The sequence below is a fragment of the Pipistrellus kuhlii genome, unplaced genomic scaffold (assembly GCF_014108245.1).
Source record: "Pipistrellus kuhlii isolate mPipKuh1 unplaced genomic scaffold, mPipKuh1.p scaffold_m20_p_9, whole genome shotgun sequence".
Classification (NCBI taxonomy): domain Eukaryota; kingdom Metazoa; phylum Chordata; class Mammalia; order Chiroptera; family Vespertilionidae; genus Pipistrellus; species Pipistrellus kuhlii.
In genome coordinates this window covers 12,500,720-12,525,321 of record NW_023425595.1, presented here as the reverse complement: position 1 = coordinate 12,525,321, position 24,602 = coordinate 12,500,720, and the positions used below count along the sequence as shown (strand labels likewise).

General features: G+C 41.1%; 1 protein-coding gene across 6 annotated transcripts in view; it reads left to right on the top strand.

Moving 5' to 3' along the window:
- Nucleotides 1–7,053: 7,053 nt before the first annotated feature.
- PATL1 (PAT1 homolog 1, processing body mRNA decay factor) overlaps nucleotides 7,054–24,602 on the top strand; it is a 34,451-nt gene continuing 16,902 nt past the window's right edge. For 4 of the 6 annotated variants that reach the window (XR_006740799.1, XM_045577421.1, XM_045577422.1 and 1 more), the window contains exons 1-8: nucleotides 9,036–9,128; nucleotides 9,207–9,318; nucleotides 18,276–18,493; nucleotides 18,785–18,865; nucleotides 21,095–21,289; nucleotides 22,202–22,303; nucleotides 23,239–23,328; nucleotides 23,519–23,739. Coding sequence is in view for 5 of the 6 variants with exons in the window: in XM_045577421.1 (XP_045433377.1) it covers nucleotides 9,051–9,128; nucleotides 9,207–9,318; nucleotides 18,276–18,493; nucleotides 18,785–18,865; nucleotides 21,095–21,289; nucleotides 22,202–22,303; nucleotides 23,239–23,328; nucleotides 23,519–23,739 (1,097 nt within the window). In the remaining variant the exon portion in view is untranslated. Of the gene's footprint in view, nucleotides 7,293–9,035; nucleotides 9,129–9,206; nucleotides 9,319–18,275; nucleotides 18,494–18,784; nucleotides 18,866–21,094; nucleotides 21,290–22,201; nucleotides 22,304–23,238; nucleotides 23,329–23,518; nucleotides 23,740–24,602 lie in introns of those variants that run through there. The other 2 variants (XM_036426720.2, XM_045577420.1) reach the window with 2 other exon arrangements.

The following is a 24,602-nucleotide window of genomic DNA, read 5'->3' as shown; positions in this document are numbered from 1 at the left end:
CACTGTGGCCCTGGTCCCCTGTCTGCCAGCAGCCCCACTCCCACCACCACCGCTCCCATGCACTAATGGTGCCAGCCCCCACTACTTTCTGATGGGTGCAGAGCAATTGGGGCCAGCACCAGCACTGGATGTGATTGGGGCTGGCGCCAGGCGCTGGCAGTAGGTGTGAGCAGCAGCTCCAGCACTGGCAGTGGGTGTGCTGGGTGGGACCACAGTATACAGGAGCAAAGAATTTTCAGTAACCACCAGAGACTCGCCTCAATGACAGCAATTGGTGCCCAGCCTTGGTCTGGCGTCAAGCTCACCGGCTCCACCATCCCACCACGGCCAATGCCCATCATGTTCCATGCACACCCCCTGGTGGTCAGCACACGTCATAGCAACTGGTTGTTTGGCTGTTCAGTCTATTTGCATATTAGGGTTTTTTATATAGAGAATCTATTGGAAGTTAGTTATTATATATTTCAAGCCTTCTTTAAGCCTCTTAGTAGGTAGGAACTCTACTTGGTTAGTTTTATCTTAACATTATTTTTGCTCTTTCCTGATGGGGAGAAGTCTGGATTCCACCTGCTAATTGTGTACAAAAACCTGAAGAAAGTAAAGTAACTACAAGGCATGGAATCTGAGCTAGAAGAGCCTGGACTGGTATGGAAAGCCTTGATATTGCGGCCAAGTGGATTCTAGGGTCTCCACAAAGGTAGACAGTGACTTAAGGATCCAGCTTCAGTGTTCTCGCTGATATATTTTCATATTTATGCCCCACAGTGGTACTTGGTTTTCCACCCACCAGGTATTAATGTAGCTGTTTCCCCATAAAACAGGATTCATTCAAGTGTTTGTATTTTGGTTATAAATATATCAGCCAACACTTAATTTCACATTTACAAATAAACCAAAGACAGACTCCTGGGACTTGGGGTTTCACTTCCTTCTCTCTCCACCCTGTAAGCCTATTTCCCAGTGAAAAAAAGGACTGAGCCTCACCCCATCTAGACCATCAGAACTGCTGGAATAAGTGAGACAACTTTCTGGTTGGTGTACCTTAAGGTAGTATCTCCAGAGTGTGGTGTTCAGTACTGACATATCTCAGAGGGGAAAATGGGAAAAGATTAACCAAAGAACTTATATAAATATTAGAGGCCTAGTGCACGAAATTCATGCACAGAGTAGGGTGGGGGGGTCCACTCAGCCCGGCCTGTATCCTTTCTCAGTCTGGGAGCCCTTGGGGGATAGCCAACTGATGACTTAAGTCTTTTGAACTTCTAAGCCATCAATCAGACATCCTTAGCGCTGCTGTGGAGGCAGCCATGAGTCCTGCTTCTGGCTGAGCAGTGCTCCCGCTAGGGGAGTGCACTGACCACCAGAGTGCCTGCCCCCTGGTGGTCAGTGCATGTCACAGCAACTGGTCATTCTGCCATTCAGGCAATTTGCATATTAGCCTTTTATTATATAGGCTATTCATAACTAGTGGACACAGATAATAGTGTGGTGAAGCCCTATGATGAGGCAGCCCTGGGAGGAGGAGGGTAAAAGGGTGGAATTTGGAGGACATCTTGTGGGATCTCTTAACATGACCCATGTGGTTCAGGGCCCACTCAGGGTCCGGTTTCAGGAGGAGGCCACACACTAAAATAAAGAGAGAAACTAGAAAAGAGTTAATTTGGAAAAATGGGGGGCCAGGCAGGAGTCAACCTCTAGTGGGAAGACTACCACTAGGCTCTGGCCTTGCTATCCCTTTTATTGAGGCTATGGGATACACCCATTACCCTTAAGCAGCTTTGGGAAACACCCATAGCCCTTAGGCAGGTAATGAGTGGATTATCATATCAGTAAGGATTTACATGATTACAAGATGGGGAAGTTGCCTCAGTTACCAGTGTCTCAATTAGATAGGGAGTGGATGGCTCTGACCTTTCAGAGCTTCAAGGTTGACCAGCCTCTTTCTATTAGTGAGACAATGATTAGTTTCCGGCAACATCTATAATACTGTCAACAATTTAAAAAAATAAGGGGAGCTAGAGAATTAAAGAATTAAAAAGAAGAGTCTTTCTATCCTCCACACATATTATTCCCCATGGCAGGAAGGATAGAGAATAACCAGGATGGAGAATAAACTCTTTGACTTGTAGTTTTGCTCCTTACAGTTTGTATATTATCTATGGTGGCATAACAAGTTGTCCTAAAACTTCTGTAATTCAGGAATCCAGGTGCAGTTCAGTTGAGTGCCCTCTGTGTCAAGATCTCTCACGAGACTGCAGTGAAGGTGTTAGCTGGGGCTGCAGTCCTATTTCATGCTTGACTGGAAAAGGGTCTGTTTCTAAGGCTACTCACGTAACTGCTGGCAGGACTCAGCCCTCACAGGCTGTTGGACAGAGGGCCTTGGTTCTTTGCTGGCTGGAGGCCACCCTCTTGGCTATGTGGGCCTCTCCATAAGGCAACCCACAACATGGCAGCTGTCTCTCATCAGAGTGAACAGGTGAGAGAGAAAGCGATAGGGAATGAGAAAAACAGAAGAGATGGATGGAAGCCAATGGGTTTTTACCTAATCTCAGATGTGACATCCCATCGATATTGCCATATTCTGTTCATTAGAAGTGAGTCACGAGGTTCAACCCACAATCAAGGGAATGAAGACCAGTAGCTATCTAGAGTGCTGCCTGGTACATAGTTCAAATCCCAATTAATGCCGAAGTTATGCTATTTCGCCTTTGCAGAGCTCTCTTTTTCCCCCATATCTGAGATCCTCACCCACCAGGACTGAGTTAAGTGACCCTTGAGCTGCCTCTATGATACCCTGGGCTTCTCCATCAGAGCCTCCACCACACCAATTACAGGAGCACAGTCTGCCTCCCACCCCTTCTGCAAGCTCTGTGCAGGCAGCAGCCTTGTCTCTTCTCCTCATTGATGTGGAACCAGCCCTAAACTTAAGGCCAGAAATATGCCAGGCATTTAGTATATGTGTAGTAAATTTATTAACTGGTTGTTCTTTGTAAGATGGCTGTTTTCTCTTTCTTCTGATTAAAACTGAAATTTTACTCTGAAATCATACAAATATTCACCTACATTTTGTTCTTGCTTTGTGTGTTAAAATTGATTAAAACTCCTTTTTATTACAAAAAGTAGGAAGTCCAGACCCAGAATGGCTTTCAAATAAGTCCCATGTATTGCCACTCCCTGACAATGTGTGTCTCTCAAATTGATGTCTCTCTCCCCGTCCCTTCCACTCTCTCTAAAAAAAAAAAAAAAAATCAATGGGAAAAATATCCTTGAGTGAGGATTAACAACAACAAAAGAATCAAAAAAGAAAAAAAAAAAATAGGGTTTTATATGTTTTATAGCCATTTAAATTTTATGGGTTTTTCTAAAATGCTTAAAGAATTTAAAGTATTTATATTTAGTTTGTCAATGATTATATTTCTCGTTATGAAATTTGGTATTCAAATTTTGCCTTGTGATTTTCATAGTAATTAAATTCTGAAATTTTATTCTGAAATCATACAAATATTCACCTACATTTTGTTCTTGCTTTTTGTGTAAATTTTTAGATGTCATATTTGTCATATGTAAATGGAGTTTTATGCTGTTGTTTATTGCTTATTGTTCTGTAAATCAATCTGTATATTCCTATAGCAACACCTCCTTATTTACAAGTATTTTATAATCACATCATAATATTATTGTAGAATCTATTTTTCCATAAACTTGATTAAAACAAATAGGCCTTCTTTCAAACAGACTGTGGTAGTTTTAAAATATGTCCATAAATTCTTTGTTACCTCTTCCTTTATAAGGATCTCCTTATACCCTTCCCTTTGAGCACGGACTGCACTAACTTATTTCTAACAAATAGAATGTGGAAGAAGTGATACATATGACTTCTGAACCCAGTCATCAGAGATACTGTGACCTCTCTCTGGGAGAAGCTGCCATGTCCTGAAAACAATCAAGAAGATAGAGCCCTAGACAGTTTGGCTCAGTGGATAGAGCATTGATCCTGACTGAAGAGTCTCAGGTTCCATTCCAGTTAAGGGCACATACCTTGGTTGCAGACTGCATCCTGGTCAGGGTGCATCCCAACCCAGTGAGTGCAGGAGGCAACCCATCCAAATGTCTCTCCCACATCAAATGTTTCTTTCTGTCTGTCCCTCTCCCTTCCACTCTCTCTAAAAATCAATGGAAAAATATCCTCAGGTGAGGATTAACAACAATAACAAAAATAGGCAACTGGCCAGATTCAACAAAGGGCTATAGTTTGCCAACCCTTGGTTCATAGGGCACCAATTCTCTGAGACTTGAGGTTACCTAGCCCAAGTTTTGTAGCACTCCATGCATACTTGCAAACCAATTAATTACCATCTTATCCTCGACCTGTTCCACTTCTTTAAGGTTCAGGCCTAGCACATGTAAACATTTGTTTTTGTTAAATTGTGACAGGATTAACAGATTGGGTGTCTGGAATCAGACAAATCTCAGTTGCCAGCTTTGCCACTTGCCACTAGGTGGTTTGAGACAAATTACTTAACATCTCTAATCTTCATATTCCTTATCTATGAAGTACTTATGGCATAGGGTTGGCACAAGGAAAGATTCAGTGAGATGATCCATCTGAAACACCTAGCAGAGTGCCAGGCAAACTTCAATCATTAGTGGTATCGGGTCTAGTAATAATTAATGTCGTTTTAAACATTCGTTTAAAATCTTGCTTGGCGTTGACTTGTATTGACATAACCTTCAAACACGTGGTATCTACAGAACGTGTGAAGTGCAATTAACAACTTTTGCTTGAAAAAGTTTGTGTTTGGTTTGGTTTTTGTTGCAAAACTAGGGCTAAGAAGATGGCGGATGAAGAGCATATTCGGCACTGCATGCTTTACGAGTTCCAATTAGGAAGAAAAGCAAGTGAGGCTGCAAAAAAACATCTGTAGTGCTCTTGGTCAAGATGCAGTTAGCGCCAGAAAATGCCAGCGTTGGTTTGAGAAATTTCGCGAGGGAAATTTTTCGTTAGATGACAAGAGTGGTCGAGGCCGTGTGCCCAATTTTGATCAAGAAGCTCTTCAAGCTCTTTTGGTGCAAAATCCTCAAATTACCCAACAAGAGCTTGCGACAACTTTAAATTGTTCACAAAAAACAATTTCCAATCAATTGCGTGCACTTGGCAAAGTCCAAAAGTTTGGAAAATGGGTTCCTCATGAGTTGACCGACAACAACCGTAATCAAAGAGTCACAATCTGCAGTTCGCTCCTCTCTCGTCAAAACCGTTTGCCGTTTTTAGAGCAAATTGTTACCGGAGATGAAAAATGGGTGCTGTATGTTAATTTGAAAAGGCGGCCTCAATGGTTGGACAAAAATGAGGCTCCGCAGCCCACGCCAAAACCTGACTTGCATGCGAAAAAAGTGATGTTGTGTGTTTGGTAGAATTTTAAAGGAATTCTTCATTATGAATTTTTACCATCTAACCAAACCATTACAAGTGCAGTGTACAGTGCCCAATTGGAAAGGTTAGCCCAAGCTTTAAGAGAAAAAGAACCCGCGCTGATTAATCGGAAGGGCGTAATTCTTCACCACGATAACGCACGACCGCATACTGCAAGAATCACTGCTGAAAAACTGCGCCAGTTGGAATGGGAAGTTCTCCCTCAACCTGCATATTCTCCTGATATTGCCCCTTCCGATTACCATTTGTTTCGTTCTTTGCAAAACTTTCTTCTTGGAAAAAAAATTAATAATGAAGAATGCCTCAAAAATGCATTGACCGAATTTTTTTGCATCAAAATCACAAGAATTTTACAACAGAGGGATTAAAATGCTTCCTGAGCGTTGGGCACAAGTAGTAGAAAACAACGGCAACTATATTGTTGATTAAATTTTGTTGTATTGTTTAAATAAATTCGATTTAAAAAAGTATTAGAAAACGACATTAATTATTACTAGACCTAATAGTATTGGCATCATCCGGCCATTGAACCACTACTCTGTATCATTAAACCCATTTTACAAAGAAATTAAGGCTCAAACTTGTTTGCATGGTGTTCCCAAAATGGACAGAAAGCACTGATCCACACCCAGAACTTTTATTTCCAACGGGCTCTGATGAATCCAACCACACTAACAGGAAAGGAATTTACTGTGTATCACTCACTCCAAGGCGAGACTGCATTTTAAGACACCCAGGGAAAGGAGTTGTGAAATGCACAAGAACTTAATTCTTCGAGATGCAAGTTTGTTTAGTCCTTGGGGAGGAAAGAGATAATTTCGTGAGATCTAAGGCTGAAAGGGCGTGGGAGATGCCTAGCGGCTGCTACAAATAACACAGATTTCTGGAATCAGTGTGCTGAGGCTCCTTATCTGGACACTCTTTTCGAGCTTTGAGCCTCTAAGGAGGGGGTGTCGCCCCGCCGCGCACTCAGCCTGGCGCTTCCCCGCCTCTATGACCTTGCTGCCCGCGGCCGCGCTGCCCTTCTTGGCTCTCCCGCTCCACGTGCCCGGAGCGCCTGGAGCCTAAAAATACCGCCCTGGTGGAACCTCCCGGAGCATGCCTTCGGCTTTTTAAAAACCGGGCGCCATCGCCACTTTGGAACACATAAATCCCTGCCCAGACCTGCTGTGAACTCGGCGGGTGATGTGCCCCAGAAAGTGGCGACGCATTCAGCCCCTTTGGATGACATGAACTTTTCCATTTCCCCCCCCCTCCACTTGGCGGATAGCATATATGTTGAGGACCGCCGAGCATCCCAAAGACTGTGCTGGGCGTTAGAAAAAAAAGCAAAAAAAACAAACAAACAAAAAAAAAAAACGCCCAGGAATCTCCCTTTCTTGCAGTTTAGACTAATCCAGGAACTCTTCAAAGCCATATCCTGTGACAATCACAAGGGTTTCCTCCGCCCCAAGTAGTGACGGAAAACTCGTGACTCTGACCTGGGCGCTGGGCGGGCGCAGAGAAAACAGGGGCGGAGCTGCCAGTCGGAAGGCGGGGAAGCACCCCCTCGGCCGGCTGCGCGTGCGCAATCTCACACCACGGGCCCTCCTTCCCGCCGCCGAGTGTAGGAAGCCGGACGCCAAATCTGTCCCCGCGCAGACGCCGCCGCCGGGTGCAGCGCGGAGTGGCCGCCCTCCCTCAGGCGCGCCTGCGCACGTCCCCACGCACGCTCCGGCGTACGGCGGCGGCCGGGGGTCGCGAGCCGGTGGAGGACCCGCGCGCGCGGAGGAGCCCGGGGAGTCAACTCTTTTTCCCTCCCTTTCCCCATTCCCCCCTCCCCGCTCCCTCCCCCTCCCCAAGAATGTTCCGCTACGAGGTGAGCTGCGGCGACCGGAAGTGACCCCTCCCTCCCTCGCGTTCCCCTTTTCCTCTCTGATCCCCTGAGCTTCTGTCCCGCGCTCCGGAGGACGGGTGGGGGCGTTGGGCGGTGGGACCCCCGGGAACTCAGAGGAGCGCCTCGCACATGGGGTCGTGGGTTTCACCCTAGAGCTGTGTGAGCTGGCTTCGGGGGACGGGACTGTCCTATTTACTTGTCGCTGGGTAGAGTTGGCCTCGGTTTTGAGGTGGGGAGGGCCCGTTAAGTGCCTTACTTAACCGGACTACCTGCCAAGCCCCAACCCGGGAGGAGCCGCGCAAGGGAAGGCGTTGCATCCATCCGGTGGCTCTTCTGGAGGAAGAGTCACCTGGGAAATCCCAGAGACACGTTTCCCGCCCTGGATCAGGAACCACCTTCCGTCCAGTTACATCCACCTATACTCCCAGGAAACCTCCGGGTCAATGGGGCCTGGGCTTGCCCTTTGACTGGGTCCGTAGCCTGTTTTACTGAAGAGGCCTGGGAGTTGGGAGGGGGCGTGACCAGCACAAGTTCCTTTTGGGCGAGTGGAGGGAGACGTGGGCTTGGTGACGGTCCCGGTGATGTAGCAATAGTACGAGAGTCCAGAGCTTGTCACTAATTCGCTGTATGACCTTGAGCGATTTCTAATCTCTGACCCTAAAGTCTCCAGGTTTGTAGAATAAAGGGGCTTGTCTGCATAATCCCTAAAAGTCTTTCCAATTTAAAAAACCAGTGATTTGGTTAAAGTAGATCTTTGTGATTTGGGAGGAGTGCCCCTGGATGTTGCCTTAAAGGTGGAAGCAATTGCATACCAGCTTTGTGTGAGGGCTTAAGATGGGTGAAATGGCCCTTTGGCTTAACCGTACCCATTGGGAACAGTCTAAACTTTTGGAGGTAGCCAGGAAGGGTGTAACACAATCCTGCCTTCCGATTATGAGTCTTTGAAAATTGTGGACACACTTGATAATTGATAGGAAATTTGTTTAAAACCAAACTAACTATGAAAATAAGGGAGGTGATAAGTGGTAGGCAGTTGCCAAAAGAAAAGAAAACTTAGAAAATCAGTTAAAAACTAAAGTGTAAGGAGAAAATGTTTACAATGCAACCTACCTAAGTTGTTATGGTGATACCTAGCATTGTTCAGCAACCCGAAGTGTTTGACTAAATCTCTTCCTCATTTAATCCTCATAACTTTGAGGTAGGTGGTATTGCTCCTCTATTATCTCTTAGGAGACTGAGACTTGAGCCTAACAAAGCCTGTGTCACAATAGGTGCTCAAGAGGTACTTAATTAATTTTAAAAAATGATTTGCCCAAGTTAACATCACTTTTAAGAGTGGAGTCAGAACTTGAACTTGCATATCACAGCTTTTTGAGAATTTCCTTAATTGTGGTTGAAAATTTTAGCTTTCTGTTTTATCACCAGAGTTTGGGCCAATAGGAAATAGAAAAGGGGAAAGATAAAAAATGAAGAGAAAGCTTTAAAAGAGAATAATAAAATAGTTGAAAAGATTACATGAATATGGGGAAGGTGAAGATTTTGTTGAACAGTGAACTATAACTCAAAAGGGTTCATTTCATTTGTCATTATTATTCTAACTAGTCATGTAAAGGAAGTTGGCAGACCATGAGGAAATGCTCTTATTAGATTTCTGATAGAGAAATGGAATGTTTGCAGGGAAAGGTTAAATAAGGAATGGGAAAGAGAAACTGAAAGAAAAGAAGATACCGAAATTTTCCAATGTTGGGGAAATTGAGGGGTAGAAAAAATGGCATCTTTACAAAAAGTCATAATGAAGATATTACACTGATTGGGAAAGTAAGATGAACATTTTTAGAACACTTTACAGTGCTGTTGTGAACTTCATGAATAGCTAAATCTCTTTTCTCTTTTTAGTCTTTGGAGGATTGTCCTCTGGATGAAGATGAGGATGCATTTCAAGGCCTGGGAGAGGAAGATGAAGAAATTGATCAATTCAATGATGATACATTTGGGTCAGGTGCAGTTGGTAAGTGATATCTTTCACTTATATCATCTTGGTCTTCTGACAGTTTCAAATGTTCTCTTTTATAAGTGCTTTGTCTTAGTAGGAGTAACCTCAGTCACTAATTTAGCAAAATATTCCATTCTTGGTCTTAGAATAGTCTAGGCATGACTACAAGCATCTACCCTTCTCCTCTGGACCTCTTTTTGCCTTACTTATAAAACCAGGTGTTCTGTAAGCTCTGCTCCTTCCAACTATATGATCTTTTGCTCTGACACTATAAGGAATTCAAGTGGTTAGAGAAATAGATATTTTTCCAAAAGTTTAAAATAATCTTAGGAAAGGGAAATTTATTTGTGGAGCATGTAACTTAAGGAAAATTAGTTGAATTATGATAAAACTCAGATTTGGATATGTATGGTTTTAAAATTCAGTTGCTATTACATGACCCTGCTATTGTCTTAATAGTATCTTCAATAAAATAAAAATCCGCTGAAGCTGGTTTGGCTCAGTGGTAGAGCGTCGATCTGCGGACTGAAAGGTCCCAGGTTCGATTCCGGTCAAGGGCATGCACATTGGTTGCGGGCACATCCCTGGTAGGGGGTGTGCAAGAGGCAGCTGGTCGATGTTTCTCTCTCATCGACGTTTCTAGCTCTCTATCTCTCTCTTTTCCTCTCTGTAAAAAAATCAATAAAATATATTTTAAGCTGAAACCGGTTTGGCTCAGTGGTAGAGCGTTGGTCTGCTGATTGAAAGGTCCCAGGTTCGATTCCGGTCAAGGGCATGTACCTTGGTTGCGGGCACATCCCCGGTAGGGGGTGTGCAAGAGGCAGCTGGTCGATGTTTCTCTCTCATCGACGTTTCTAGCAGTCTATCTTTCTCCCTTCCTCTCTGTAAAAAAATCAATAAAATATATTAAATATATATATATTAATATATTAAATATATATATATATATATTTTTTTTAAATAAAATAAAAATCCCTTTATTCAGAGAATATTAGTGAAAGTCTTCATAAGTTAGAAATAAGATGAAATTTTCCCATTCTTGGATATAGATAAATATTCTAGGAGTGTGAAAAGGTTATAAAAAGTTAAAAAGCCAGCCGGGACTGGTTTGGCTCAATGGATAGAGCGTCGGCTTGGGGACTGAAGGGTCCCGGGTTCGATTCCGGTCAAGGGCATGTACCTTGGTTGCAGGCATATCCCCAGTGGGGGGGGTGCAGGAGGCAGCTGATCGATGACTCTCTCTCATCGATGTTTCTAACTATCTCTCTCCCTTCCTCTCTGTACAAAATCAATAAAATATATTTAAAAAAAAAAAAGTTAAAAAGCCAACCTATTCTTAGAGGCCACAGAGCTGTGGAAACTGAGATGGGGAATTTAGAGAGCAAGCTTATATGGTAAAGTTTGAGAATTAGAGATCCTAGGACAAGTTACATTAATAAGTTAAAATTAAACTGAACGTTTAAAAAAATGAAGAGGTAAGGCTCAGTGGAAATATTTTTGCCCTGACTATTGATATTGAAAATGGCAATAACTGTTTTTGCTGGGATGTGTAAATACTTAGATTTCTTGGATATCAAGCCCTCTGTCGTCTATGCAACAAATATTCAAAGTTAAGTAATAAGAGGAAATTTAACTGTAATGGGTAATCCCAAGATGTTGAATATAAAAAACAAAAAAAGAGATCTTAAAAGTGTTATAATGGTTACTGGTGTTACAGTGACCTAAACAGCTTAAATTTTTTAAAGCTTAGATTGAGTAGAATGAATTGGCAAAAATGAAAGAGAAAACTATTATCAACCAGGGTTTACAAAAATCAGTAGAGAGCTCAAACTGCCACTACTAGGAACAGCAAAAGAAATGTTTAAGGTAGAAGGATAGACTCATTATAGAAGGGAACCAAAGACCTTTTGGATTATAGCCATAGTTTAAGACATGAGATCACCCACGAGGATGACATAATCTTAGATGCTGTTCTCTCTCCATGGAGATCACAGGCAAAAGCAATAGAATAGAATTACAAAAGCAGGGAACAATTTGAATTGCAAATTGTATTTGGAAGTTAATTTACTAATAACATATAGAATATAATGGAAGCTACAAACATTGTATGCTTGTTTCTATAACTTCGTATCTTAATTGCACTGAATCTTACCATTTTTAAGCAAATTTCTCAGTATTAAAATGAAGTTGATGGAATTGATTTATAGATATTATATTAAGATGAGGCAGCATAATAATATGTACTCAATTTTGAACCTGAATAGATGAGGAATAGTCTTGACTTCTTATTGACTTCCAGAGTGCTGTGGGCAGTTTCCTGAGTTTCTGAGTTCCTCACAAGATGGGGGGAGATATTGCCTTAAAAGGATGCTAGAGTTTCAGAACTGTATTTTATATGATAGAAAGAAAGTCCTGGGGTTCCACCAAAAAAGAATAGGTAGTAAAAAAAAAAAGGCAGGGAAATGAAATAGCATTTGATTAGCCCACTTCATACCCTCAGGCGTAAGGGGTGATTAATAAGGATTTCTTGATTATTAACAAGGATTATAATAGAGAGAAAAAATTTCAAAGCACAAGCCCTTTCTATTGAATATAATATACTTGAATTGTAAAATTAAATTCGTAATTGCTCATAACATCTTGATCTAAATACTATAAAGGTTTCTAAAAGGGAAATTGCTTTCTAAGTCCACCTGTGACTTGCTTACTACATCTCTATAAGAAGATACACAGCTGGTGTAGAGAATTTAAACCAGGAGATAAAATGTCAGACCTTTGACATATGTTTTGGTGTGATGGTTTCTAATTCAAGGAGTGTCTTGAATGAAACCTGTTAGTACAGTAGTTAATTTTAAGTTGCTGGCTACAAATGCTCTCATGTCACCTTTCCTTAAGAAACAAGTCACTGTCTTCCTTATGGAAAAACGTTTGCATTATCTTAGAGCAGTGGTCGGCAAACTCGTAATTACTAGTCAACAGAGCCAATTATCAACACTAAAGCGATTGAAATTTCTTTTGAGAGCCGAAAACCAACTTCTACGCATGGGCCATGAAGTTTCAATCGCACTGTACGTGCCCGCCGGCATATGGTATTTTGTGGAAGAGCCACACTCAAGGGGCCAAAGAGCCTCAGTTTGCCGACCACTGTCTTAGAGCAATAAATGCACCACGGTAATCTCAACTCAATCTCTAAAAATAAACGCTTAACACTTAAAAGATACTTAATATGTACTAGGTACCATTATAAGTGTTTTACATATAATCCTCACTGTGTGAGGCAGGTGCTATTATTATGCTCATTTTAACAAATGAGAGAGGAAAGTGACAGAGAGGTTAAGTAACTAAATGGAGTTAGTTTAAACTAGCAGTTAAGGCAGTCTTTGGGAATCTCCTGTCCCTCGTCCTTCATACTTTTATTGATAATTACTATAATCTTTAGGGATTGAGAGTGCCTTAAAGTTAAATCACCTTCACTTCCTTATCATTTTGTTTTTATTTTAAAATATCCCTGAGACAGACTTCTGGGGAATTATTACAAGTATAAGTTTATGGGAGCACTGAGGAATTTACTAATGCACTTGAGGGTATAGGTTAACGAGTTAAAGAAAAACAGCTTTCTTTCCTTTTATTTCTCTATTTTTCTTTTTTGTCTACTGTTTATCATTTTTACCAATGTGGATTGAGTTCCAGTATTGGTATATCTAAGTAACAATGTTTAGGTCATTTGAAAAGGTATAGGGTGAAATATCTACCCTCCTATAATAAAGACATTCCATCTCTGACATTGCTTCAAATGATTTTTTACAAAAACAAGTAACACTTGAAATGATGATGGTATTTATGGCATAGATTCCTTTGTTTGCATGTTTACAAAAGCAGTAATTCACAACAGTTATTCTCATAGAATATGGCTATTTAATCAGTGTGTTTTAAAATGTAATTATTAAGGCCCTAGCTAGTGTGGATCTGTGGATAGAGCATTGGCTCTGGGACTGAAAAGTCCTGGGTTCGATTCAAGTCAAGAGCACACACCTCCATCGCAGGCTTGATCCCTGGCCCTGGTCAGGGCGCATGTAAAAGGCAACCAATTGATGTTTCCCTCTCTCTGTCTCTACCTCCCCCCGCCCCTCCACTCTCTCTAAATATCAATGGAAAAATATCCTTGGGTAAGGATTTACCAAAAGAAAAAAATGTAGTTATTAAGGACAAATAGGCTACTCATTTTTGGTAGGGTCTGGTAAAGTTAGTAAAGATAGGTATGGAAACAGTGAATGAAAACAACAAAAATTAGAACTTGACTGCATTAGAACCAATCTACCTTGTTTCCCCGAAAATAAGACATCCTCCGAAAATAAGACCTAGCGCATGGAAAGATAAGACATCCCCTGAAAATAAGACCTAGCCCAACTTTGGGAGAAAAAATTAATATAAGACACTGTCTTATTTTGGGGAAAACAGGTATTAACAAATTAACTCCTTAAATTTAGAAAATAAATGTAAAAATATTCCTTATTTGGGATTATAGACTCCCCCCCCCCCCCCCCCGCTTTTTTTTTTTTTTTTTTTTTTTGCATTGCTGGGTTAGTAAAATTACAAAGAAAATTTGTCTTTTAAAAATTTTCTCAGTTTATTGTTCCTTGGTAAAGATGACACAGAAATTAATGTCACATGCTGGCTGGGCTAAAGTGGATTTTAAAGTACATTTAAACCTACAGCAGTGCCCAAGACTAGACAGTGGTTCTAATCATGCCAGATTATAAATTTAGAAGTCCACTTCCTTCACTTTTTGAACCACTAATGTTATGTGATACTTTTTTATATAGTAAAAATAAGCAAATTTTAAGTATTTATAATCTGACCCTGAAAGGTACTTACCCTACATAAATATTTGCTTAAGATATTAAGATATGTATAATATTTAGTACAATATTAATCATTATATTTAGAATTTGCAAATCTAAATTTCCATCAGTAGGGGTAAGTTGAATTAGGTTTAGTTTATCAATATAATTGAATCTTATATAAATACTAAAGGCCTAGTGCAAGAATTCATGCACCAGTGGGGTCCCTCGGCCTGCAGAATCGGGCCTAAACTGGCTCTTTGACATCTCCAAAGGGGTCCCGGATTGTGAGAGGGTGCAAGCCAGGTCAAGGGACCCCACCAGTGCAGGATCGGGGCTGGGGAGGGACACAGGAGGTTGGCCAGCCAGGGCAGGACCATTGGAGGGCCCCAGAGCATATCCAGCCCATCTCACTCAGTCCAGATCAGCCAGACCCCAGCAGCAAGCTAATACTGGTCAGAGCGTCTACCCCCTGGTGGTCAGTGCATGTAGTGAGCAGTTGAGCAGCTTTAGCATATCATTAGCATATTACACTTTGATTGGTTGAACAGACAGCTGGATACCACATATTAGGCTTTTATTGTATAGGACTAGAGGCCTGGTATACGAATTTATGCACATTGAAAGGAAATTAATTAGAAGAAATATTTTAATATCGCTATTCACCTTTCTCTATAATAGAAATGTCAGCCAAATTCAAGATCAACAATGATCAACAATGACAGATTGGTGCCAGCAAGAGCTTTATATATAGATAAATTTACTTAATTAGACCTCTTTCTGATTTAGCTAAACTTTTCCCAGCCCAGTGAAGCACCCCAACTTTTCTTTCAGGTTATTGTCAGTAACAAAACAGTAAATATCAACACAAAGCAGATTATTATTGTAGTTCACACAGGGAGAACAGAGTGTAAAATATTTAACTGCAACAGTGTTTGACTGTATTCTGTGCAGTGAGAAAACCTGAAGTCATTTTTAGGGTCACCATTTCTTCTTTTCAGTTGGGTCAAGTTTCTAAGCTTTATAAATATTCACTTTCTGGCTAATGGAAAGAAAATAGGATTCCACTGAATCTCCTATCTACCTACTCCAGGACTCCTGTGAGGATCAAATGAGATGAGGCAGGGGAAAATGCTTTCTAGACATTTGGTTAAAGTGTAAAATGTTTATACTTGTCTATAAAGCAAGTCAGGTTCCTGGGCTGAAGAAACTCTAAGAAGGCTAGTTACTAGGGATAGGAAGCCAGGCGTTGCTACATGATGTCATTACCTGGTGCCCACAGACACCATTTCTGGGCTGGACTGGGCTGTGGGCCACATTTTGCACCATGGGGCCTCAGCAGCGGCAGCTGCAATTTCGTGGGGTGTTGCTTTAGGTTGGTGATGGGGTCTTGACCCACTTGAGGGAAGCTGAGTGTTGCTTTGTAGGCGCCAGATTTGTGGTGCCATTTCTCTGTAAATGGCCAGTGTGTATCGCAGCAGCTCCTGCATTGAGCATCTGCCCCCTGATGGTCAGGACGCATCATAGCGACCATCAAATGGTCGGATACTTAGCATATTAGCCTTTTATATAGATAGATAGGTTAAAAAGAATGAGATAACACCAGTAGTTATGTGTGTGTATACATGAAAAGATGCCCAAGCTGTATTCTTAAACAAGTTGCACATGAACCCCTCAGAAAATTGTCAATTCCCGCAGGTTGTGGCTCAGTGGTGGAGTATCAACCTATGAACAAGAAGGTCACAGTTTGATTCCAGGTCAGAGCACATGCCTGGGTTGCAAACTTGATCCCCAGTGTGGAGCATGTAGGAGGCAGCTAATTAAGGATTCTCATCATTAATGTTTCTTTCTCTCCCTCCCTCTCTCTTCTTCTCTGAAATAAATAAAAATATATGTATTTTTAAAAATTGTCAGTAATCTAAATCTTTTTTAAAAGTGTTACCATCTATTATACCCTACTTATCAGGCAACTTTTTTTTTCTTGTCATGATGCCTTCAGTTTTTTCTTCTCCTGATATAGTATTATATATGGGAATATTATAGGATGGGGGGGATTGTCATTAAGAACACTTTCTGAGAATTTTTTGTTTTTATGTTAGTTATAAAGGGAATTACTTGTTATTCATCTGTTGAATTTTATTGGACATACAAAATAAAATTAAAAACAAAATATGTAACATATACAAAAGAATACATAGGTGTTTGTGAATTAGAAAGTAGTGCATGTTTAGATGAGGTGAAGGTAGAATTAACATGAAAAGGTTATTTAGGGAAAGCTTCAATGAAGCTTTAAATTTGAATCTCAGAGGAGCAAAATCTCAGTGGGTTAGAGCTTTTATGATGGAAGCAGAATGGAACAATGAGATTGAGGAGCATTGGAATTAGAGAAGTGATGGAAGTAAGGACTGGTTCTAGGGAAGCTCATAAAGGGTTCTGAAGATACTTATCTATGTTATAGCAGAACTCAAAACTAATCCTGTGTCAGCATGAGAAAAGGAGATGACAACCTGGTGCCAGAGCTGCAGACTGTAGTAATGTGCAGGAATAGCAAAGACATCTATACTTATAAAAGGGTAATATGCAAATTGGTCAGGGCAGTGAGGAGCAATCAGTTTAGTGGGGGAAAGGGACAGTTAAGGGTGACCAGACTGGCAGGGAGGGGCACTTGGGGCAATCAGGCAAGCAGGCTGGCAAGTGGGTAGGAGCCAGCTATTCTGGATTGTGAGAGGGATGTCTGATTGCTGGTTTAGGCCCGATTCCTGGGATCAGGCCTAAACCGGCAGTCGGACATCCCCAGAGAGGTCCTGGATTAGAGAGGGAGTCTGGAATGAGGGGAACTGTGCCCCCTCCCACACCACAACTCCCTCTCCCCCGTGCATGAATTTTTTGCACCGGGCCTCTAGTAGTTAAAATAAAAGAGGAAGGTCCAAGACACCCATCACCTTTTCCTTGGGGAACTGAAGCCACCTGGTAATCCAGTGTTGCTGTCCCCTCCCCCCAGTCTTCTTTCAATATAGCAGCCAGAATGGTTCTCTCAAAAAGTCATGCCACATCAAAACCTCCAGTGGTCCCTCATTTCAAGTAGAGTGGCTTAAGAGGTCCTAAAGGAACTCTTTGACCTCATTTTCTTGTATTTCCCCCCTTGATTATTCTAGTCCAAACATGGTCCTTTCTCAAAACCATCAGTTTCTCACGTTAAGGCCTTAGTACCTACTCCCTCTGCCTGAAACACTTCTCCCAGATATCCACCTATCTTATTCTTTTTTTTTTTTTTAATATATTTTATTATATTTTATTGATTTTACAAGAGAGCTAGAAATGTCGATGAGAGAGCTGCCACATTGACCAGCTGCCTCCTGCACACACACCCTCCCCGGGGATGTGCCCGCAACCAAGGTACATGCCCTTGACCGGAATCGAATCCGGGACCCTTGAGTCCGCAGACCGACGCTCTATCCGCTGAGCCAAACCGGTCCCGGCCACCTATCTTATTGAATCTTTTACTCATATGTTACTCTCTTAAAGAAATGTACCTCTGATCATCCTATTTAAAGTTTTCCGTCTGTCTCTCTCCCTCCATATTCCTGAAGCATTTCATCTTCTAATATAGTATCTAACTTACTTATTATGTCTATTGTCTTAGGTTTAGTACACTCATGTTCCCCATGCACCTAAAACACTGCTTGTCACATTATATATGCTCAACAATTGTTAATTGAATGAAATTAATAGATTCAAAAGCTTATAAAGATAACAATTACAATCTAAGAGAAAGCTGTATGCTAGTGCAGAGAGTTGTAACTTTCCTTTAAATTTTTTGCCTGAAATGTCATAGAAACACAAGACTAACAGTTTCAAAATTGGTTTCAAAATATAGTTTGGACACCGTTGATAATGTCTTAACCTATTACTCTAAATGCTTGAGCTATATTCTTTGTAATATGTTATTTGTTCTTAAAAGTGAAAAGCCCACTTTATTCCACTTAGTTTAAACTTTTATTTCATGTCTCTAACTGGAAATTTAACTTTCCACCTATCTTCTGGAGTTGGAATTATCCACTTGGTTAAAGAACTTTATAAAGCTTTTTATAATTCCAATATAAACTATATTTTTTTATGATTTCCTTATAGATGATGATTGGCAGGAAGCACATGAGCGACTGGCTGAATTGGAAGAGAAGCTACCGGCAGCAGTCAATGAACAAACAGGCAATGGAGAAAGGGATGAGATGGACTTGTTGGGTGACCATGAGGAAAATCTGGCAGAAAGTCTCAGTAAGATGGTGATTGAAAATGAACTAGAAGATCCAGCCATCATGAGGGCAGTGCAGACCAGGCCAGTGTTGCAAGTGAGTAAGTTACTCTGATTTGAGCATAGTAGCAGACTAATAAAGTGAAATATTGAGTTTTGCTATTTCTTTTCATTTACTGTAATGAGAGATTTACATATACCATGCTGTTAGTGTAATTCCCGATAACAATTCTGGAGATGAAGTTGGGGAATGATGTATACTCTGGGACTATAATTTCTTATTCTCAAGCAGTTGAGGCTCTTTTGGGGCTTTGTTTACCAAAAGTAGATACTTCATGCAGAGAGCCCACACTATTTCCAGACTTTGTGTATTTTTCTTTTTTGTTAGCCCCAACCAGGAGGTCTCAATTCCAGCATCTGGGATGGATCTGAAGTTCTGAGGCGAATCCGAGGACCATTGCTTGCTCAGGTATTAAACATTTCTCTTTAAATACAATTCCTCATCTGGGAAAATTTCAAGCTTGCTCCTGTTGTCATCCTTTCCTTGCAGAAACATATAGTTGGATTTCATTTGCCAGTCTTAGGTCGATTACTCCATCCAGCACTCATAGTTTTACCACTTCCTCTGCCTCCATGGAGGTTCTGACTTGACTGTGCTTTACCTGGAAAAGGTTGAAACAGGGGTGACCTGGAGAGTGACCGGGGCCCGGGAGAGGAGTGCCCAGCAAGGAGGAGGGTGACCTAGGAGTGGGGAGGTGAAGGACTCAAGGATGAGAGATTCCCAGAGAGGGCCCACTGTGAACTGGATATTCAAACACATTTGGACTGGTCCACCTTCCTCAGAGCCCTGAGTATGCAACATGAAATTGGGGTCCCCCAACTCCAGAGGGGCTCCCCTGTTCCCAAGTAGCACCCTTAGTGACATCAGAAGCAAATCCAAATTACCAAAGTTAAAGGTGGTTATTTGATTGGTTGGTTTTTATAGTAAGACCTTTTTGCAGTGCATGCAATATACTTAATTGCTGTTTCTGTATTATATGGTTAGACCAAGAAGTGTTTACATGCAACAAGCATATGTGGAAATGCATTTCTGAAGACCAGAATAACTCAAGGCTGCGATTGTATTCAGAACAGAAAATAAAGTTTAAAATAATAATAAAGTAAAAGGTTGAAATGGACCATTATAACTCAAATTTGTCACCTTACAATTTGAGTTACTTGTAAAGTCATTTCTAGGCAGAACTATAAAGCTGGAGAATAGATCGGTGCTTGCAAGTGTTTGGGAGTGGTGGGAGAGGTTGACAACAACTCATACAACTCTACAACTCATACAACTTAACAAAAGGAAGATAAACAATCCAATCATAAAATGGGCGAAAGACTTAGACACTTTTCAAAAGAAGACCTACAGAAGGCCAAGAGACATATGAAAACATGCTCAAATTATTCAACATGCATATCAAAAAACGACAGTGAGGTAACATCCCACACCTGTCAGAATAGCTGTCATCAACAAATCAACAAACGACAAGTGCTGGCAAGGATATGGAGTAAAAGGAACCATTTTGCACTACTGGTGGGAATGCAGACAGGTGCAGCCACTGTGGAAAACAGTATGGAGTTTCCTCAAACAATTAAAAATGGTGCTCCCATTTGACCCAGTAATCGCACTTCTAGGACTATATCCTAAGAAATCAGAAACACCAATCAGAAAGTATATATGCACCCCTATGTTCATAGCACAATTTACAATAACTAAGATTTGGAAACAGTCTAAGTGCCCATCAGAAGAGTAGATTAAAAAAATTGTGGTACATCTATGCAATGGAATCCTATGCTGCTATAAAAAAGAAGGAACTCTTTTTTTTTTTTTTTTTTTTTTTTTTTTTTACAGAGAGGAAGGGAGAGAGAGAGAGAGCTAGAAATGTTGATGAGAGAGAAACATCGATCAGCTGCCTCCTGCACACCCCCTACCGGGGATGTGCCCGCAACCAAGGTATATGCCCTTGACCGGAATAGAACCCGGGACCTTTCAGTCCACACACCGACGCTCTACCACTGAGCCAAACCGGTTTCGGCAAAAGAAGGAACTCTTAACCATTTGCAACAGCATGGATGGACCTGTAGAGCATTATGCTAAGCAAAATAAGCCAGTCAGAGATAGATAAATATCAGATGATCTCATTTATATTTGTGGAATATAATGAACAGCATAAACTGATGAACCAAAATAGAGGCAGAGAAAAAAATATTTTAGAATATAATAGAAGTAATTCTGTTATTTGCAGGTTTTTAAAATATTTTTAATATTTCCTGCAACTTTTGTGATATTATGTTAATACAGTTTTGGTATTATATTTAAAATTCTTTTTCTTGAAATATTAATTTATATTGCATGTAATATATTTAAAATCATTTTTCTTGAAATATTAATGTTTATTGCCTGTAAAAAAACACTCTACAGAGGAAGTTTGAGGAATTGTAAAATTGTTTTATATTTTGATTGTGGTGGTAGATTCATGACTCTGCATTTATTAAACTTTAAAGAACTGTACACCAAAGAGGGTACATTTTACTGGATATGAAATAAAAATAAAACTTAAAAATTTCTCAAGATACTTTGACATTTATAGAGATTATTAACATGTTTCAAGTTAAGCTATGCTTTTTTGTTTTTGTTTGCTACTTTCTTAATTAGGAAATGCCTACGGTGTCTGTATTAGAATATGCCTTGCCTCAGAGGCCCCCACAGGGCCCAGAAGATGATCGGGACCTTTCCGAGCGTGCATTACCACGGCGGTCAACTTCACCTATCATTGGGAGCCCTCCTGTTAGAGCTGTCCCCATAGGCACCCCACCTAAGCAGATGGCTGTACCCAGCTACAACCAACAGGTACCTCTCATTAACAGGCACTCAGCCCAGGATATTGGGAATCTGGGCAAAATTATTGGGGAAACTGGTGATGTTGGGAAGAGGGTGGAAATTTTGGGTAGGCATTAGATTAGAAAGAAAAATAGCTAATTAGGGGAGAAGTTAGTACCAATAAGAGACACATTCCCCAATGCCCCTTGCTGGTGCTGCTCCTGTTGCTGCTTTCTAAATGGGGAGAAAAGGGTAGTTAACCACATTTAGTGTATATGTCCTTTTTAAAGGGTTTTGCTGGCTGCCCAAAACATTAGCAGAGAGGTAAATGAAAGCTGGGGGGAGTGGGAACACACAGCATTGTCCACATCCCTTTTTACCTTTAAGATATCCCTGCTTTCCCTAGAGCCTGTGCAGTCCTGTTCCATAGACTTTCCTCCACCTGAAACGAGCAGCTGAAAAGGAAGGCCAATTTGGAAGGTATGGGGGGAGGGTGGTGTTGGTATGGCCTAGTTAGGCTCAGTATCCCATGAAATGGTGGAGTCACAGTATATCACTAAAGAGCTAAGCATGGCGGCCATATCACAGGGGCTTCAGAATAGGACTTAGTTAATCCTCCAGCTTTCTTATCATTCCTTCTCCCTCACTGCTACCAAAATATATACTTTTGGTGAGAATTTGCAAGTTTGAGTATCTGCTGGTACCTCCCTCAGATAGCATGGAAGGGTGGGGATAACTGGAGAATTAGCTAAATTTTCCTCAGTTAAAAGCTACTGATATTTGTGAGAGGTTCTGTATATGAACCCATAGCCTTAGCAATTGGTTTAGAAGTAGGGCTTTGCATTGTGTTCTGAGTCTCTACCAGTACTAGAAGAAAGGGAGTGTAGGTAGAGAAAAAACTGACTTCACTGAGTGTAGTTGTTTATATGTTTGTCCTCATAGATTCTGTGTCCGAAGCCTGTCCATGTTCGGCCCCCAATGCCACCACGTTATCCTGCTCCCTATGGTGAGAGGATGTCTCCAAACCAGCTCTGCAATGTCCCGGTATGTCACTCTACAACCAAATGAAAATTAAGTCTGTATTTTCCAATCACTGCCTATTTAATCACCATACAAGTATATGGACTTCTCTTAAATTATGCATAATTTTTTTTCTATCTCCATACTTGAATTTCTGGGTCTTCTGGTCCCCAGATCAGAAGACATGGTTCATTTTACTCAGATGTTTCTTACATCAGTTCTTATCTTTAAAAACCTAAACTCAGCCGAAACTGGTTTGGCTCAGTGGATAGAGCGTCGGCCTGCGGACTGAAAGGTCCCGGGTTCGATTCCGGTCAGGGGCTTGTACCTTGGTTGCGGGCGCATCCCCAGTAGGGGGTGTGCAAGAGGCAGCTGGTCGATGATTCTCTCTCATCCATGTTTCTAACTCTCTTATCCCTCTCTCTTCCTCTCTGTAAAAAATCAATAAAATATATTTTATTAAAAAGAAAGAAAGAAAAGAAAAGAAAGCAACAAAAAAGTTTAAAAAAAAACAAAAACCTAAACTCGGTGTGATCATTTGTTTTCCTTCTATCTCTGTCCCTCGTTCTGCTTTCTTTTTCATGTTACATTATGATAGTACTTTGTAATTACATAATTATTCTCTTTTACATTAGTGGACAGCTTAACTGTACAGTTTAAGAGTGCTTTTTCCCCCCTGTGTTTTGCATTTTGTTGTTGTTCTGTTTGTTTTTAAATTCTTTATAATTGCAAGTATTACGTATGTCTCCTTTCTCCCTATTGACCTCTCCCCAATTGCTCCCACCCACATGCCCTTCCCCCCCCCCATTATTTTTGTTCATTGGTTATGCTTATATGTATACAATTTAAGAATTTTTATATATAAGTTTATTCTGCATTTCTATTGAGTTTCCTTATTATATTGATTTACCTATTTCATACTATATAAGTTTTATCTTTTTTTTTTTTTTTTCCCCTAGAACTCTTCCCTACTGGGTCACCCTTTCCCTCCTAGTGTTCCTCCGGTTCTCAGCCCCCTCCAGAGAGCACAGCTTCTTGGAGGAGCACAGGTAAGCCTTCAGGAGCTCAACCCATAAAGAGCTCTCTTACTTTCCTGAAGTTCACTAAATGATACCTTTCTTTTTCTCTTTGATCAATCACTACTGCCATTTCAAATAAACTTAACAATGTTAACTTTTCTGTGGATAAAAGCAAGGGGACTTGCTGATTAACTAAATCTAAAATTTTGTTCCTCTGTAGCTACAGCCTGGACGGATGTCTCCCAGCCAGTTTGCACGGGTCCCTGGATTTGTTGGTAGTCCACTTGCTGCCATGAATCCCAAGCTGCTGCAAGGGCGAGTTGGGCAGATGCTTCCCCCAGCACCAAGCTTCCGTGCCTTCTTTAGTGCTCCACCTCCTGCTACTCCACCTCCTCCACAGCAGCACCCCCCTGGCCCAGGACCTCTCGTGCAAAACTTACGGTATACACAACAAATTCTATTGTCTGTTTATTCATTGTTGTCTGAGTCTCCTATTGATGTTTAGTATTTTAATATGAAAGTCTCTTGATATTTGCAGGTGATAAATTTTGAGATGTTACTGGATCCCTAAGTTGCCAGAAGAGAAATGTTTGACAGTCTGCAGGCTTTCTTATAAATCACATTTTCCTCAAGTCACAAATTTCCTGTGTACATTTGCACATTCCTAATTAATCACCTCTTTTATTTCTTCTAAAGTTTATGTCTCACTCTATATTCATTTTACAAACACACACATACGTATACAGGGTGGGGCAAAAAATAGGCTTATAGTTGTGAATATGCAAAACACAGATGATGATTATTATCACTAGAAGCCCGTGCATGAAATTCGTGCACTTGGGGAGAGGGGGGTCTCCCTCCAGCCCGGCCTGCACCCTCTTACAGTCCAGGAGCCCTCAGGAGCTGTCAGTCAGACATCCTTAGTGCTGCGCAGAAGTGGGAGAGGCTCCTACCACCACAGCTGCATTCACCAGTCGTGAGTCTGGCTTCTGGCTGAGTGGCGCTCCCCCTGTGGGAGCTCACTGACCACCAGTGGGCAGCTCTTGCATTGAGTGTTTGCCCCCTGGCGTTCAGTGTGCGTCATAGTGACCTGTTGTTCTTCTGTTTGGTCAATTTGCATATTAGCCTTTTATTATTTAGAAAATTGTTTTCCATATGAACAACTGTAAACCTACTTTTGCCCAACCCTATATATTATCATTAAGGGTTCTTTAGAGAAACAGAACCAAGAGGTGCCATATATACATAATACAAGGTGGGGCAAAGGCAGTTTTACAGTTGTGAGTATATGAAACAGAGTTTAT